Source organism: Hirundo rustica, chromosome 2, assembly GCF_015227805.2.
Source record: "Hirundo rustica isolate bHirRus1 chromosome 2, bHirRus1.pri.v3, whole genome shotgun sequence".
NCBI lineage: Eukaryota > Metazoa > Chordata > Aves > Passeriformes > Hirundinidae > Hirundo > Hirundo rustica.
The window spans coordinates 23,313,156-23,327,555 of record NC_053451.1 but is presented as its reverse complement, the minus strand read 5'-3'; the positions used below and the strand labels follow the sequence as shown (position 1 = coordinate 23,327,555).

The 14,400-nt window shown below is 44.4% G+C and overlaps 1 protein-coding gene across 2 annotated transcripts; it reads right to left on the bottom strand.

Moving 5' to 3' along the window:
* Nucleotides 1–401: 401 nt before the first annotated feature.
* QTRT2 (queuine tRNA-ribosyltransferase accessory subunit 2) lies at nucleotides 402–14,315 on the bottom strand. 2 transcript variants are annotated; one of them, XM_040056949.1, is made up of 8 exons: nucleotides 14,119–14,315; nucleotides 13,082–13,137; nucleotides 11,765–11,841; nucleotides 8,921–9,130; nucleotides 7,785–7,984; nucleotides 4,358–4,509; nucleotides 2,764–2,881; nucleotides 402–1,741 (listed from the first exon to the last, which is right to left on the bottom strand). In XM_040056949.1, exons 1-8 carry the CDS (start codon nucleotides 14,313–14,315, stop codon nucleotides 1,480–1,482), a joined length of 1,272 nt encoding a protein of 423 aa, XP_039912883.1. In that variant the 3' UTR covers nucleotides 402–1,479. The 2 variants fall into 2 exon arrangements, with proteins under 2 accessions (XP_039912883.1, XP_039912884.1); XM_040056950.1 differs by lacking the exons at nucleotides 11,765–11,841; nucleotides 13,082–13,137; nucleotides 14,119–14,315 and adding an exon at nucleotides 9,910–10,722.
* Between the last annotated feature and the right edge of the window lie 85 nt (nucleotides 14,316–14,400).

Sequence of the window (14,400 nt, the reverse complement as noted above, 5' to 3'; positions counted from 1 at the left end):
GGAATGGTGAAAAGGACTATGACAACTTTGTGCAGCTGCCCAAAGGGACAGGGAAACTAAACACCCCTTATACTCTATGGTAAAGTCATTCTGATGGGAGGTACTAAAATCTTAAAACATTGCAGAAATTGTGAATGGTTTTAAGGCCATTAAGTGTAGTATTTTTTCAGGCTTAATTAAGGTAGTAGAGTTCTTATGGGGAGAGGGACAGGCAGTTGTCTTCAACACTTCCAAGCTCACTATGACATTCTTTTGAAGCAAATTACTTGGAAACCTGCTCCGTGACAGGATCCTACTCCTAGATAATGTCTTCCATCAAGCTGCTGGGTCAAGTTTTCAGGAGACATCTTGAGCTCAGACTCTCTGGTACACCACCTCAGTCACACATTGAGGAGCCAGTGTAACAAACAATAAATTTCTTTTATTGTTGCTTTGTAATATAAAATGATTGAATCCATGGTTCCACAGTAAGGGACAGTAAAAAAACCCAACTGAATAAGAGGAATGTGACATAACTAAGTCATATTTTAAAACAAGGACCCACCAGAATGTTTTCTACAAGTCCTTTCCTATGACACTTTCCTTCCACAGCTCCATCTCACAGTGACATCTGTGTAGCCTGCTCTCTGACCAGTGCTTGGGTGGCTGGAAAGAATGGTACAGACATTGTCACCCATGTGCTAAAACGAGAGTGAAATCTAGGAAAAGTGCAGAGTTTAAAAGAACACCTAAAACCCTAAAAAAACACCTCTACAGCAGAACATGGATTAAACACGTTCTTTTCTCTCTGGCTGTAATGTCACTGAATGGGACTCCTGAGGCAGGGGTGTACAAGGCCAGGTCGAGGTGGGAAACATCTCCCAGGCCCAGAGAACATTCTGCATTGCAGGTGGCCTGAGAGAGGAGTAACACACAGTCCCTCGTACCACTGGACACAGCAGCGCTTCCAGTCAGTTCTTTCCAAGGACACAGATGCTGGCAATGGCTACAAGGACAATGTGTTAGACTGAGGTGGGATTTCTCACCAAGGAGATACATGATGAGAGACTAGCACACCACTAGGTTTTTCTAGAAAAATAATTACTGTCAGGTATGGAACAAGAGTCCCAAGCAGCTGCTGAGTCTCCAGGCAGCTGGATTAATTTAAAGTATACACCCTGCTTTATTTTATCCTCAATCACAAGTTCAATTACTCTGTCCTTGCACATGGGAAACCTGCAGTGAGTATCTGAAAACAAACCCATCCATACTGGTCTTACTGGTCTTCCAGGCTCTTCCATCCACCAAGAATGCACCAAACCAATCAACCAAAAGAGACATTTGAACAAGATTGTCCTTCCCCACCAGGAAGCGAGATCTTCTTCAAACGTCTCCCTCAGGTTCCTCCAGGAAAGATGGCATTTTACTACTGCCAGGCCCAGGTGATAGAGTCCCACTGGATGAGGATGCAGCCTGCAGCCTCCTCTGTCCTCTCTGAGCTCACAGTCTCAGCGTCGCGTTTGCCGGGCCTTGCGGCGCCTGCCTGAAGACAAGCTCCTTGAGTTGATCCAGTTTACTGTCCCTTAAGGCATCCCGAATGGCACTGAAGAAACCAAAGTAGTGCTGGAAGTTGTGCATCATGAGCAGGACACCGGCCAGCAGCTCGTTGGTCACCAGGAGGTGATGGACGTAGGCACGAGTGTGCCTCTGACAGCAGTAACAGCTGCATCCTTCCAGCAAAGGGCCAAAGTCATCGTGGTATCTAAGGAAGAAGCAATGGTGGGTAACGTCAGAGCTAAGAAGACCCATCCAAGCAATAAAGAGCACCCCTCCAACCACCTGGTCTGAGCTTTTAAGTCCTGAGGTCCTTAATCCAGATTTGCTGACAACTCAGACCAGCACCACTGGCACAAAGGACTTCAGATATCAGAGATGGTCTGGGTTGGAAGGGACCTTGAAGAACACGTAGCTCCCACACCCTGCTGTGTTGTGGGACCATGGCTGCTGAAAGCCCCAGGCCTCCTCATGCCAGAACTTGCTTCAGAGCCAAAAGCTGTACATTTAAGTGAGAATAACTCTGACTACACCACTGCTAACAGAAGAGACAGGCCTCATCTCTGCCTTCCCTGGCAGAAAAGCTGCAGTGCAAGGCAGCTATCACACAGTTTATGAAGAAGAAAAGTCATCAAAACCACAGATTTACTAATCCCACTATTCACAAAACAGATGCACCATTTCACAGAGAGAGCAAAGCAACACAATTGCCTACTCAGACAGCCTGGAAGTACCTGTGACAAAGAGAAGGAAGGACAAGTGGTAACAATAGCCAAAGTTTTTGTGAAGTACCCAGAAACGGCAACACTGCTCTGCAGCCGCCCAAACTGAGTCACAGAGTAGAGGGTCTCCATAGTTTAAATAAAATCTAATATCTCAAGATGACCCAAGTGAGACATGGAAGACCAAAGTGATTCCCAGACCACGTTCATGAACCTATGGTCTTTCAGCTAATTATGACCACAGAATGTTTGCTGGATAAATGATCAGAAAACCCCCGGCTTTAGGTCAGGCAAAAGATGACGCTTTCAGAGATAGGCTGTTGCCTGATAACAGGCTAGAATGCTTGTCCAACACTCTCCACTCAATGTCCAGAAGTACTCTCTTCAACAGCTTCATGTTTTAGGAAGTCTCTCCTCCAGATGCTGACCAGTTGCAAATAAATACAGAGGACAAACGCATCATATTGAGTCATACAGCTGCAAGTACCCTCCCCACAAACTCACATACTTTTTATCCTTCAGAGATATCTCAAATGGTGTCATTTCTGGATCAGCTTTGGAGATTTCCTCCTGGTTTTCTTGAGCACCATTCTTCTCCAGGTCTTGGGTCCCATTTTGTGTTAAAACTGATTAAATTAAAAAGAGGATAGCATTAGAACAGAGAGCAAGAGCAGAGGAAGGGTAGCAACCTTAGAGTAGATATTTCTGCTACTTTTTTTGCCAGCTGAAAACTGCCACAAGTTTCCACCTCTTTCTTCCAGAAAGCAGATATTTTACTTTAATAGCTGCAGGTTAGTTAACACAAATACACTTTTAGATGATCAAAACAGCAAGAGACAAGTGAAAACTAATCAACTAAAACTAATCAAAAGTTAGAGCTGAAATAACAGTATAACTTTTTGCTGCTCTACTGAGCTGAATTCTTTATAAAATGTCAAAAGTATTTTGTCTGAACTGCATGCTGAATAGAATGCAATCACCTGAACAAATGGATTTTATTGAGATTTTGTTAGAGTAGACAGGCAGCTCATCTGCATTCAGTCATTCTACTTTCCATACTGTGATCACTCAGGGATTTAGATGCCTCTTGGTTTGTTTTTTTTTTTAAACAACCCTGGAATCAAGAGGCTGGTAGCACTAATTCAGAAGAGGTAGGTTCCACATCTGCTTTTCAGCATCTATCTGAAAAATAAAGAACCATCCCATGATTTTATAGGTTTGCATTTTTAAGTTTGTTCTTAAGGAGAAGGAGATGTATCTGGAAATACTAATATTACTGTCTGCATAATCCATGCCTACCATGTTTAAAATAGACACAGGACAAAACCACTGCCATTACCCAGAGCCTTATCATTTAAGAATAAAGTAAGACAAGACAAAGAACAACAAACAAAGAAAAGGGTTAAAAAAATAGCAGCAAGCACAAAGAAACAAGATGTTCTGTTCTATTCAGTTGGCTCTACCCAGGCATGAAAAGCCACTATGATCTACCCAAGAGAAAAAACGTAAAATGTTTCCCTGTATTAAAAACATTTAATAGTCCAAAACAAAACAGCTGGTTGAAACACATTTGATAGGTGCTTTAATGGGTGATACACATTCCCATCTCACAGTGTAATGAGTTATGAACAAAGCATTTTGGTTTTGATATGAAACTACGAATACAAGGACTGAGAGGAAAACTGCCCAAATAAATGGGAAACTTCTGACAGCTAGAAAAAAATATATGTTACTGCAACAGACACATATTAATTTAATTCTAGAGATCACTTAATAGGTCCAGCCTTCACTGCCAACGGTAACAGAAAATTTGCCAATGGTGTCAAAACTAAAACCCCTCTATTCAGGACGTATTTAAGAAAAACTTAATCATCACATTTCGGCTAATGAGACATTCAGAGGCCTCAAGTTTTACTCAACCCATTTCACACCAAAGCACCCCGCCTCCAAAAGTAACATGTGGTAGTGGAACCCCCGTTTTTCCAGTGGTCACTGCATTTTATTTCAGGAACAAAGCCCTCAAGTACAGATTCCTCCCAAGTATGAATTATGCTTACCACAATACAAAATGTAAAAACTGTAGCAACCATCAAGAAGCTTACCTGTTGCTTCAGGATCTGGATGGTAGTTGTAACTGAAAACCAAGGCACAGCCTCGCTCTGTCACTTGGAAAGGAAAGAAGCTCTCAAAAATGTCCACTCCCCTTTCAATGCACTCAAGCACCTCATCTGGTTTGCCTACACCATGGATGATTCTGTAGGAGACACACAGGAAGACAAATCTACAATATTCTGAGTAGAAGCAAGCAGGTACCTGAAGGAAAAGACCTCCAGGTCATGTGCAGCACATGTAGCTTTTCTCTGCAATGGCTAACAGTCATTATTCAGAATTCCATGTGCTTCTGAGACATTAACTTTGAAGAATTAAGGATTTTTAGGAAAGTTAGGATAGTAGTTGCTGAATTAGCTGGAGTAGGTAGATAAGCTTTGCTTGCAGTTAACAGAAGCCGGATCTTAGATAAACTATCCCAGATTTAGTAACTCACTGCTTGTCAGCTTTATGTTTATGTAGCTGTGCTTGTAACGAAAAACAAATGTGGTAAATAAGATATAAGATAACTGCAGACTTCCTGCTTAAAGAACCCATTCAACACAGGAAATTATATGTTCTACCAAGGACTCATTTATCATGAATGCATTGAAAAGGTAGAAAGGTCAAGATGAGGAAGACTCATCTTACTTCCTCATTTTTGGTGACCCCTCCCCAGAACAGACCCCAGACTCATTTTAGGAAACAAACTACGCATGCTTAATAGCCTTTTTGCCAGTTAGCATATGAGGCAGGGAGTAAGAAGTAACAAGGGTATAAATATGCGTTTGTATAAATATACATTTGTATTTTGGGTATTCAACACTTTTGTAAATAAAAGGCTTTGTAATTACCTGTGAATTTCGCAGTGCGTATTAGGGAGCTATCCCAGGAGCTGCCCAGCCGTAATAAACATACACTTTCTAACTTTAAGCTGTTAGAGAGTTTTTGTCTGTCACAGTTGGGTATCGATACGAGATCAATACCCATATTTCTTTAATAAGTCACTTCCATTTCCCCACCTCCAACCTATCCAGTGCATAACAGGCTTTTCATTATTTGCCCTCTGGAAGACAGCAATAATCCCTGATTTACTGCAGAAAAACACCATTCTGTTCACTGTGTTTGAAACGATTTGCATGTGATTTCTTTCACATACACATAAATACAATTAGATTCATAACATCTGTGCCATAGAACAGATATTTTCCTCACTCATGTTTGCCCCCCAATGAACTACCAATTCCCAGACACATGGACACCCTTTTTGCTTGTAAGCTGTTTAAAAGACAGTCTAAAAAGAGTCTCAACAGAGACAGCAGTTGATGGCTGGTCCAAGATACAAGTCCTTCAGGTGACAGACACATTCCATTGCACTTGGGAAACTGCCTGGGAGAGAACACGCTAATGACAAACGTCATTAGAAAGAGAAAACCTCCTTGCAGGTAGAAAGAGAAAACCTTTGAGCAGATAGAGGGTAAAGAAAAGGGAAGAGTCTTCCCTTCCCTTTAATCTCTACCAGCTCAAATGATTTACCCAAAACCATGGGCTGTAACATCTCCTGAGACATGGCATTAAGAGCCAGGAAGAGCCTGGCTGGATTGCCATCAGTGGTAATCGAGATCCTGCTGGCAGCCAAATTCAGTTGGCAGCTTTGCTGGGAATGGGTGAAGTGTAAGAGAGTGGAGCAGTGCCTGCTCTCCTGCAGGTGCATGGCGGAGCTGACAGCAGTAGAAGTTAATGTAGGGCAATGAGCTAAACAGATAATTAGGAAAATACACAGGGGCTGATAAATGAAGTCACAAGGTGCCATTTTTAGTCACTTTTCTAAGTACTCCAATTAAACTGATGAGCACGGAATAAGGAGAAGTTTACAGCGCAAGTGTTTTATGTTTCAGGTTCCCATGACAGGCAGAAAATGATATGCAAAAGTCAAAACAGTAGCTCTGCATATATGATCAAAGCCTTGCTGAAACTCATCTCTGCACAGGTAAGGACAAACATTTGCTCTTGCGAGGGTTCCTACACTATTGGAAAGGAAAGCAAATTTTGTCAAGAGACTTCAGCCCCTGTAGGTACATGAAAGGACCCTTCATAAAAAGTACACTCCTAAGATCATTTTACCATCACATAAAAAGCAGCCACTACTTGAGTGAAGCACAGAAAGTGTTTGTCTCCTAGAGAATTTCATGCTGGGATAGAACAGAGCTGAAAAACTTCTCCAGCCAGAATGGCAAGGGTGATTCAGGAGCAAGGACTGCCTGAAATTCACTTGAGGTACCTTCAAGACTCCCAGCAGCTAACCAAGTCTCTTCCTATCAAGAGGTCAGAAACACTTGTCTTAACAAGACAAGCAAACTATTTGATAGATGAGGCAGATGCACTGGTAGCCACTGAGGCTGGCTGAGCAGATTGGATTCTAATGCTCCCAGGGGATCTTTTAAGTAGCTCAACCAGACAGGATAGCAACAACACAGCAAGCCTCCTAATGGTCAGGGAAATTCAAACCCCAGGCACCACTAAGCAAGAACAAGCTGCAACACCAGACACAGTGCTCTTGCATTTAATTTCCTTTTAAACACCATTAGGTCAGAGCAATGCTCTGCTAGCAGAGAGAAGCAGGAACACAATGGGGCCCCAGTCATTCTCTTCAGGAAATTATGAAAAAGGCAACATTATTATTTCTGTAGCAGTTGCTCTGGTAAGAGCAATCCAGCGAGCTCAACCCAGTAAAGAAACCCATACGCTTCTGAAGCGCTAGCAAATATTGGCACACATTTTCAAAAAGTCTTTAGTAACTGTTAGTCAGTTGTAAGGCTCAAGAAAGCTGCCACACCTGTCCAGTCCTTGGCATGGTTCTGATGGGCACAACTAACAACTCAGATATGCAATAAGCCCCGCACTGTCCAAGAAGAGAATACCACTGCTCTGGGCCAGCCTGTACCACCCCAGGTAGTGCACAGGCTCAGTGCCTCGGGCACTGGGACAGAGCTGACTACCGAGATTGTGTAGCAAGCACTGGCTGGTTCTGCCAGCACCCCTCTCTGCCATCCACCAGTTCAGGCCAAAGAGAACTGGAAACATGACAGCTTTACTGAGAAGAATACTGCAAAATACCTCGATAACAACGTTCTTGTTAGAGCTGAACCTCAAGTACGCCATGGCCTCCAAGACCAAATGCCAATAACCCTTACATATCCTACCTGTAACTCTTCCTAAAAACTCTTCCACAAACTCACAGCATGAGCAAAGCCTGGTACCAGCTGCAGGTAAAAAAGTGTTGAAAACTGCAGCCTGACAATGGTAAAATTTATGCAGCCTGGCACACACAGAGCTGTGCAATACAGCGATTATTTCCTACAGGGAAACTGCACAGCAGCCTGTAGATGCTCCTCATAATAGGACAGATGGATTTCTTGGGATATTGCCCACACAACTTACCTTGGTTTATCCTCTGGCAGCTCTGCTGTGACAGAAGCTATCAGTTTCAACTTGGTCTCCTTCGCCATGGCACTTCCCTGGAAGCCGTCTAGCAGAAAGCCACCCACGGGCCGCTTGGCAGTCTCCCTGGCTGATCTGAGCCTCTCTTCCAAGATATCTCCACCTTCAATTGCCCCAAACATTACACTTCCTTGTAGTTCCTGTCCCAGGAGAAAGCTACAAGTGTTAGAGCAAGCTCTGCCAAAGACATGAAAGACATCTCACAGCCCAGACTTCAGATGCCTGCTCCTTAAGCCCCACATTCCCAGGAACTGGCCAGAACCACAGAGTTTCATCTCATGTAAGACTATTCCCCACACAATGCCATGAAGTCCATGTGTAAGAAATGGGACTAGTAGAGACAAGATTCTATTACTTGCCTTGACACTAAACCACTGAGAATTTTGATGCCACTCTTCCCACCTCCCTACAGAAGGCAGTAACCACACACCATCTTTGTACATGGCTTTTTATAGAGGGAGTCTCAGCAATAGATGTTTTAGTGCAAAATACAAAGCAGGTGCCATTATCCTGGCTGTCACACAGCAGATGTCACAGGGAATTCCCTTTCAGGAGATACAAACACCAACTCCTGTCACCTGCTTCCCTTGTAGTGCAGACTCAGATAGTATATCTCCTTTCACTAAAAGGGAGGGAAGTTTCAAAGCTGCTGGAAGAAAAAAAGAATAGCACAGACTAATTCTATCAAATCCTCCTTCACTTGGAACCAAGGGGACTTCAGAGCAAAAAGATGGGTTTTCTCAATCTGAATAAGAAGATCCCACTTTGCCTATTCATCTAATAATAAAGTAAGTGAAAGAAATGCATCACAACCCAAAAGCAGAAAGAAAAATCCTAAAATGTAGTTCTCCTCAACTAGCAGAGATGAGGGGTGATGCCGGTGCAGAAGATAATTTACTAAAGGAAGGAAGGAAGGAAAACTCACTGTGCTACTGGTTATACCTCACCCTGGCCTGTAATTCTCTGATACACGTGTGACAATTTCCTACTAAACCACACCCTGGGGCTGGTCCAGGATGCAGCACAGACCAAGAAGCACATGCCGTGAAACTGCCTCAGTATCTTGGGGACCTTACCGGTGATTTTTCTTGCAGCTGAAGGCACATATCCAAGAAGGAAAGTGACCTATCCACAGATTTCTTGGCTCTTTTTCTGCCAGCTTCCCCAGAAATGGTGTCTCCATCAGAGATGCACTGGAACCAGTCTGGCTGGATGGCCCGCTGGATGTCCATGAACTTGGAAGCTGTCACCTCCATGCGCCCTGAGCTTCCCCACAGGGAAACCGTCTGTACAGGAAGAACAGGGATGAACAGCAGTTGCAAAGGACAGCAGATCTTAAGGGTGAAAGGAGAGAAGGAATTGAAACACCAGATACTTGAATGACAGCTCATTAGGTAAGTTCCCCATGAGCATGGCTCAGATAATCAGCTGCACTTGGCGCAATGAATGAAAGGAAATAAATGACCGAACCGGAATTTCTAAGACACTCTTTGGTGAAACCGTCCCACTTAACACTGACTTCTCCATGCTTAAAAATCTGAGATAGAGCAGCTGGCCTCTCATCAAACAAATTAGTGGCAGAATTGGGGGGGGAAAAAAAAAAGCTTGAATTCCCACCAAACATGTCTAGCAAGCAAAAGCTTATAAAAAGCAGCAAAGGCAGTAATGGCAAATACAATTCACTAGTTTTCTGTACAAAATGCAAACCAAAGAAGCTACTTCCTCTTCTGAGCACTCAACTCATACAACACACATGAATGTACGTGTTTATATAAACCATACAGACTGGGAAGAATATAAAAGCTTGTTAAGCACTCAATCTTAAAACCCAATGTTATTTTATGTCCCAAATCCAGCAACTTTAGAAGGCACTGAAGTAGCCAAACCGAACCCCTGTAAGGAAGAGCATATGCTCATCAGGATTCCACACACAATCTTCCCTGTCTCTTCACATGCTTCCCATACTGCCAGCACACAGAGGAGCTCATCTTCCATCGTTACTCCGTGATACCCTCAAAAGAATTTAAAGCAAGACAAAAGCACATGGACAGAGAGGTTATCTTACCTGAACACCTCCAGGCTAGCAGATGTCACCATTCAATTCACTAAACGTTCAGATTCATAAAATGTTCACATGTTAACCTATTTTACAGAATCTGTAATTAGCCTGTGAGCGCAGCTTGGCCATTGCTTTGGTTGTATTATTACTAGGCTTGTGAAACTGCTGCTCCAAAACTTTAAAGGGGTATTCAAGTAGGTTAAGTAAAGGCTCGAGCCCGTTGGAAGTCAGCTCTTTTCATCTGCAATTCTGTTCATGCTTTTTAAAATGAGAATGGGTTTTCAGCCATCAGAAATAGCATATAGCTTGGAGTGTTATGGGCACTTTTTGGGGCCTGAGGGCTTAAACACATTCTCCTAACCTAGGCCAGACAGACAGATTAAGCAGTGCAGTTCTCATGCATACTAATTTGCAAATAGAATTTCATCAGTGAAAGCAAAAAATATGAGCAGAAGCTTTTTTTTTTACCCAAAAGGATTGCACAACTATACCACGTGCCTGCTGACCAACCATCCATCCTGATTACTTCTGGCCTGATCAGCCAATTTCACCAAATTTGAATAAAACCAGAAGTCTCCAAAGCAATAAAATTTTTTGTAAATTTCCAGCTAAAAAATAGAGCAACTCCAAAAGGAGTTCCAAAATTTGTCTCTACAGAAGAACTGAAACACAGCAGCTGTATGTTATTCTGCAGCAGCATGTTGTTCAGACAGTACCGGCTGCCTCTTATTGTGAGAACATCAAGCAACAGCTGGTGAAGGCAGGCAGAGGAAAGTCAGAGTTGCCTGAGCCAGAGTGTAATCACATCTAGTTACCTTCATTCTGTTCTCGAGAGGAAAAAAGCTGCTTTAATAAATAAAATAGCCATGCAGCTTAGAGAGATAAGCATTATCCTGTGATTATTTAAATCCAGCCAGTGTCAGGCTTTCTGGCACAAAGCTTTCTGTCCCATTGCTTTCAAAACCCTTTCATAAGTATTTGTCAGCACAGATCCAGCTGCAGAAGGCCTTACAACAAGGTGACAAGTATCTTCACCAGCCTGTTTAAAAACCCAAGAAAGTCTGAATCAAACTCCCAACACCCAGGCTTAGATTGCTGCTCTCACCTCAAAGCTGCACAACAGTGGGACAAGCTTCAGCTAATTCCTTCCCTGCAGAGACAGGACTCAGCCTGGACCCCAGCAGCAAGGAATATACACAGATAGCGGTATGGCAGGAATTATCCTCCCTCACTCAGTGACCTTCCACCAAATGTGGCCATACCCCAACAGGCCTTGGGGCTGACAGTATCTGAGCAGGTGGCAGGAGCTCCAGCACGAAGCTGTGTCAGGCAGCAGGCACTGTGTGGATTGCACAGGCAGTGTGTGTTCCTGCAGGGCGGAACAAGCAAATGTCTGCAACTGTGAACTCCTGAACTGCTGAGCCACCACCCTGCAAAATTCTGATGTCCTTCCCCTTTGTTGGGGGGCTGCAGCAGGCTGTATGTAAACGCACACAGGAGTTCAGATTTACTATTTATCAGTGGCATAAGCATAAGCTTGTACAGCAAATATGGCAAAACACTGGTATTTTCTTTTACTGCCATTTAAACCACAACAAGGTGGTACTCCAGAGCTCTCCTTTCTACCTGAACTGCCACTTAACTGCTCAGGAACCATTCAGGGAACATGCTGCCAAGTAAGAACACATACAGCTTAATTTAGTTGGAGGTATGAGCATGTAAACGACAATCCTCTTCGTGCAAAGATATATTTTGCTAACCTTGTGGCTGTCTGAGCACACCCACAGAGAGGAAGGGAGGACTGGCAGATTTCCTTTGGGAACTTTAGGTGGGCCCTTTCAAGTCTTTACAGCTACTGTACCTTGTTAGTGTTGTAGCCAGAGGGGCAGGGAGTGACTGGGTCATGAAGGGAGCAGTAGAGCACAGCATCTGGCATACCTGAAAATAGAGACAGATCCAGAGCAGAGTCTCATGAACCAAAGCAAAGCTAATGCAAAGATGTAGCTTGCAGATCTGAAAGAAGGAACAAGCACATCTGATGAAGAAAATACTGTCCATCTATCTCTCAGCATCAAAGAAGGCAGACTTCTTCCCCAGCTTTACCATTTGCCTGGAGAAGAGTGCAGCAGCAGGACAAACCATGAAACAATACCCTTTGGTTCTGCAGCCTGCACAGCTCTTTTGGGATTTATTCATGTTTCTTCTTGATTAATACTCCACCTAATAAAATTTGCCAGACCCAATAGCTGCCTCACTTGACCACTCAACTGATATGTGATACACTGGAGACACCTGACACTTGACACAAACCAAACCAGCAACAATCCCAGGCCTAGGACTTTTAAGGAAGGACAAAGTAGAATCATAGAATAGGGTTTGAGTTGGAAGGAACCTTAGAGATCCATGCCCCATGGACAGGAACATCTTCCACTAGACTATGATGCTCAAAGCCCAATCCAACCTGGCCTTAAACATTCCCAGGGATGGGGCATCCACAACTTCTTTGGGCAACTTGTTTGAGTGGCTCAGCACCCTCACAGAAAAGGAGTGAGATAACGTATCAATTACACAAATGAGAAAGTTATCATCCCTGCTGGACTGGAGGTTTCAAATGTCAGAAATCTAGGCAGTATGTCTCAGCGACATACAGCCTTCTCTTCAGAGATAGTCACTGAAACGGGTAAAGCCTCCTGGAAGTTCCAGACAAAGGCATTTTTCAACTTTTCTTGAAGGAGTAAATTGCTCCAAACAGGTAAAGTTTATTGCAAGCTGGGTGCAAACTTCCCTTGGAAAGCCAAACCATAATTTTTTTTTTTTTTAATATAATGAAATGCATGTCACAAATTTCTATGTGTTTTTTAAAAAACCAAAACAAACAAAACAAGCTTTGGCAACTCATGTCTTTTTTCTTGCAAAATGTGCTAGATTCCATACACAAAGAACTGTCTGCAAATTATAGAAATTACAGATACATCATCACTTTGTAGCCTGACTGAAGGATTTTTGGCAATACCAGTGACAACATACTATTTCAAGTCTTCCCTAGTGCCACTCTGAGTGAGAAAATCTCTAAATGTGCAAAGCCTACATCTCTCTGCCTACTGTACTGCCTGAACATGCTCTAGTGGGATCCACCTTCATTATCTCTTGGATATACAAGCAAATCCTTGTACTTTACCCATAAATTTTGCAGCTCCTTCTTTATATTCTTCCAGGACGTCATGAATTTCTGCCCTGCAATCCAGATATAGGAACACATTAACTAAGCAGACAGCTAAAGAGACTGGTGGTTTCATGACTAAGGCTTTTTTTTCTCCATACTTATGCATTGTCTGACACTAAACTGGTATTTGCCATCCAGGCAGTGAAGCAGGGACAGACAGATGGAATGAAATGCCAGAGTCACAGAGCTCAAGAATCACAGCTCACAATCTGAGGCATTCATAATTCTGTGGCAAAAAAGTAAAGCACTGACCAGGGACCACTGACTTGATGGAGAGCACAAAGCTAGACTGTGACTTTTTTGAGGAGCATCACTAACGTGTTCACATCATTCAACAACTGCACAAGCTTTACCACGTTAATCTTTCCTTTTGGTTTCAACCTAACTAGTTTTGAGAGCGAACTGTTGCTCCAATTCTACCTTAAATGTTTTCAGGTATTGGGTACCTACCACCTCTCTGGGCAGCCTGGTCCAATGTTTCACCATCCTCATTACAAGATGTACCCTCTTATAGTTTAATAAACCCATTACTTCTTATCCTACCACAACAGGCTCGGTTAAAGATCTGTCCCCATCTCTCCTATAATCCCCCTTTAGGTACCAGAAGGCTGGTAAAAGGTCTCCCTGGAGCCTTCCCTTCCCCAGGCTGAACACCCCCAAATCTCATTGCCCGTTGTTACAGGAATGATGCTCCAGCCCTCTGAACATCTTTGTGGCGCTCCAAAGGACCCGGTCCAACAGGCCCACATCTTCGTTACGCTGCGGGCTCCAGAGCAGCATACAGCACTGTCAGAGGGGCGTCAGTAGAGCAGAGGGGCAGGATCAGCTCCCTCGCCCTGTTGCCCACCTCAGGAAGACGGCTGTGCAGTCACCACGATGGGTTTGGCCTAAACACGCTAAAATCACGCAGCCCCGCGGCTCCCCTCCCCTCACCCTTCCCAGCCCGGCGCCGCCGCTCCCTCGGCCGGGGCAGAGGGCCCCGCGGTACTCACAGGGCGGGCAGGGCGATGTGCGCCACGCCGGGCACGCCGCGCACCTCCCGCAGCGCGTCGTGGCTGAGGTGCGGCGCCGCGCCGGTCCGCGTGTACAGCAGGCAGCCGGGCAGCGCCAGCGCGCCCGCCCCGCCGCGGCCCAGCCCCGCCAGCGAGCCCAGCCGCCCGCCGCCCGCGCCGAGCAGCTTCAGCCTCATCCTCGCCCCGCGGCGCCGCCGAGGGAAGCGGGGAACGGAGACACGGGGAAAACGGGGACGCGGAGAACAGATCCGCCCCTTCCCG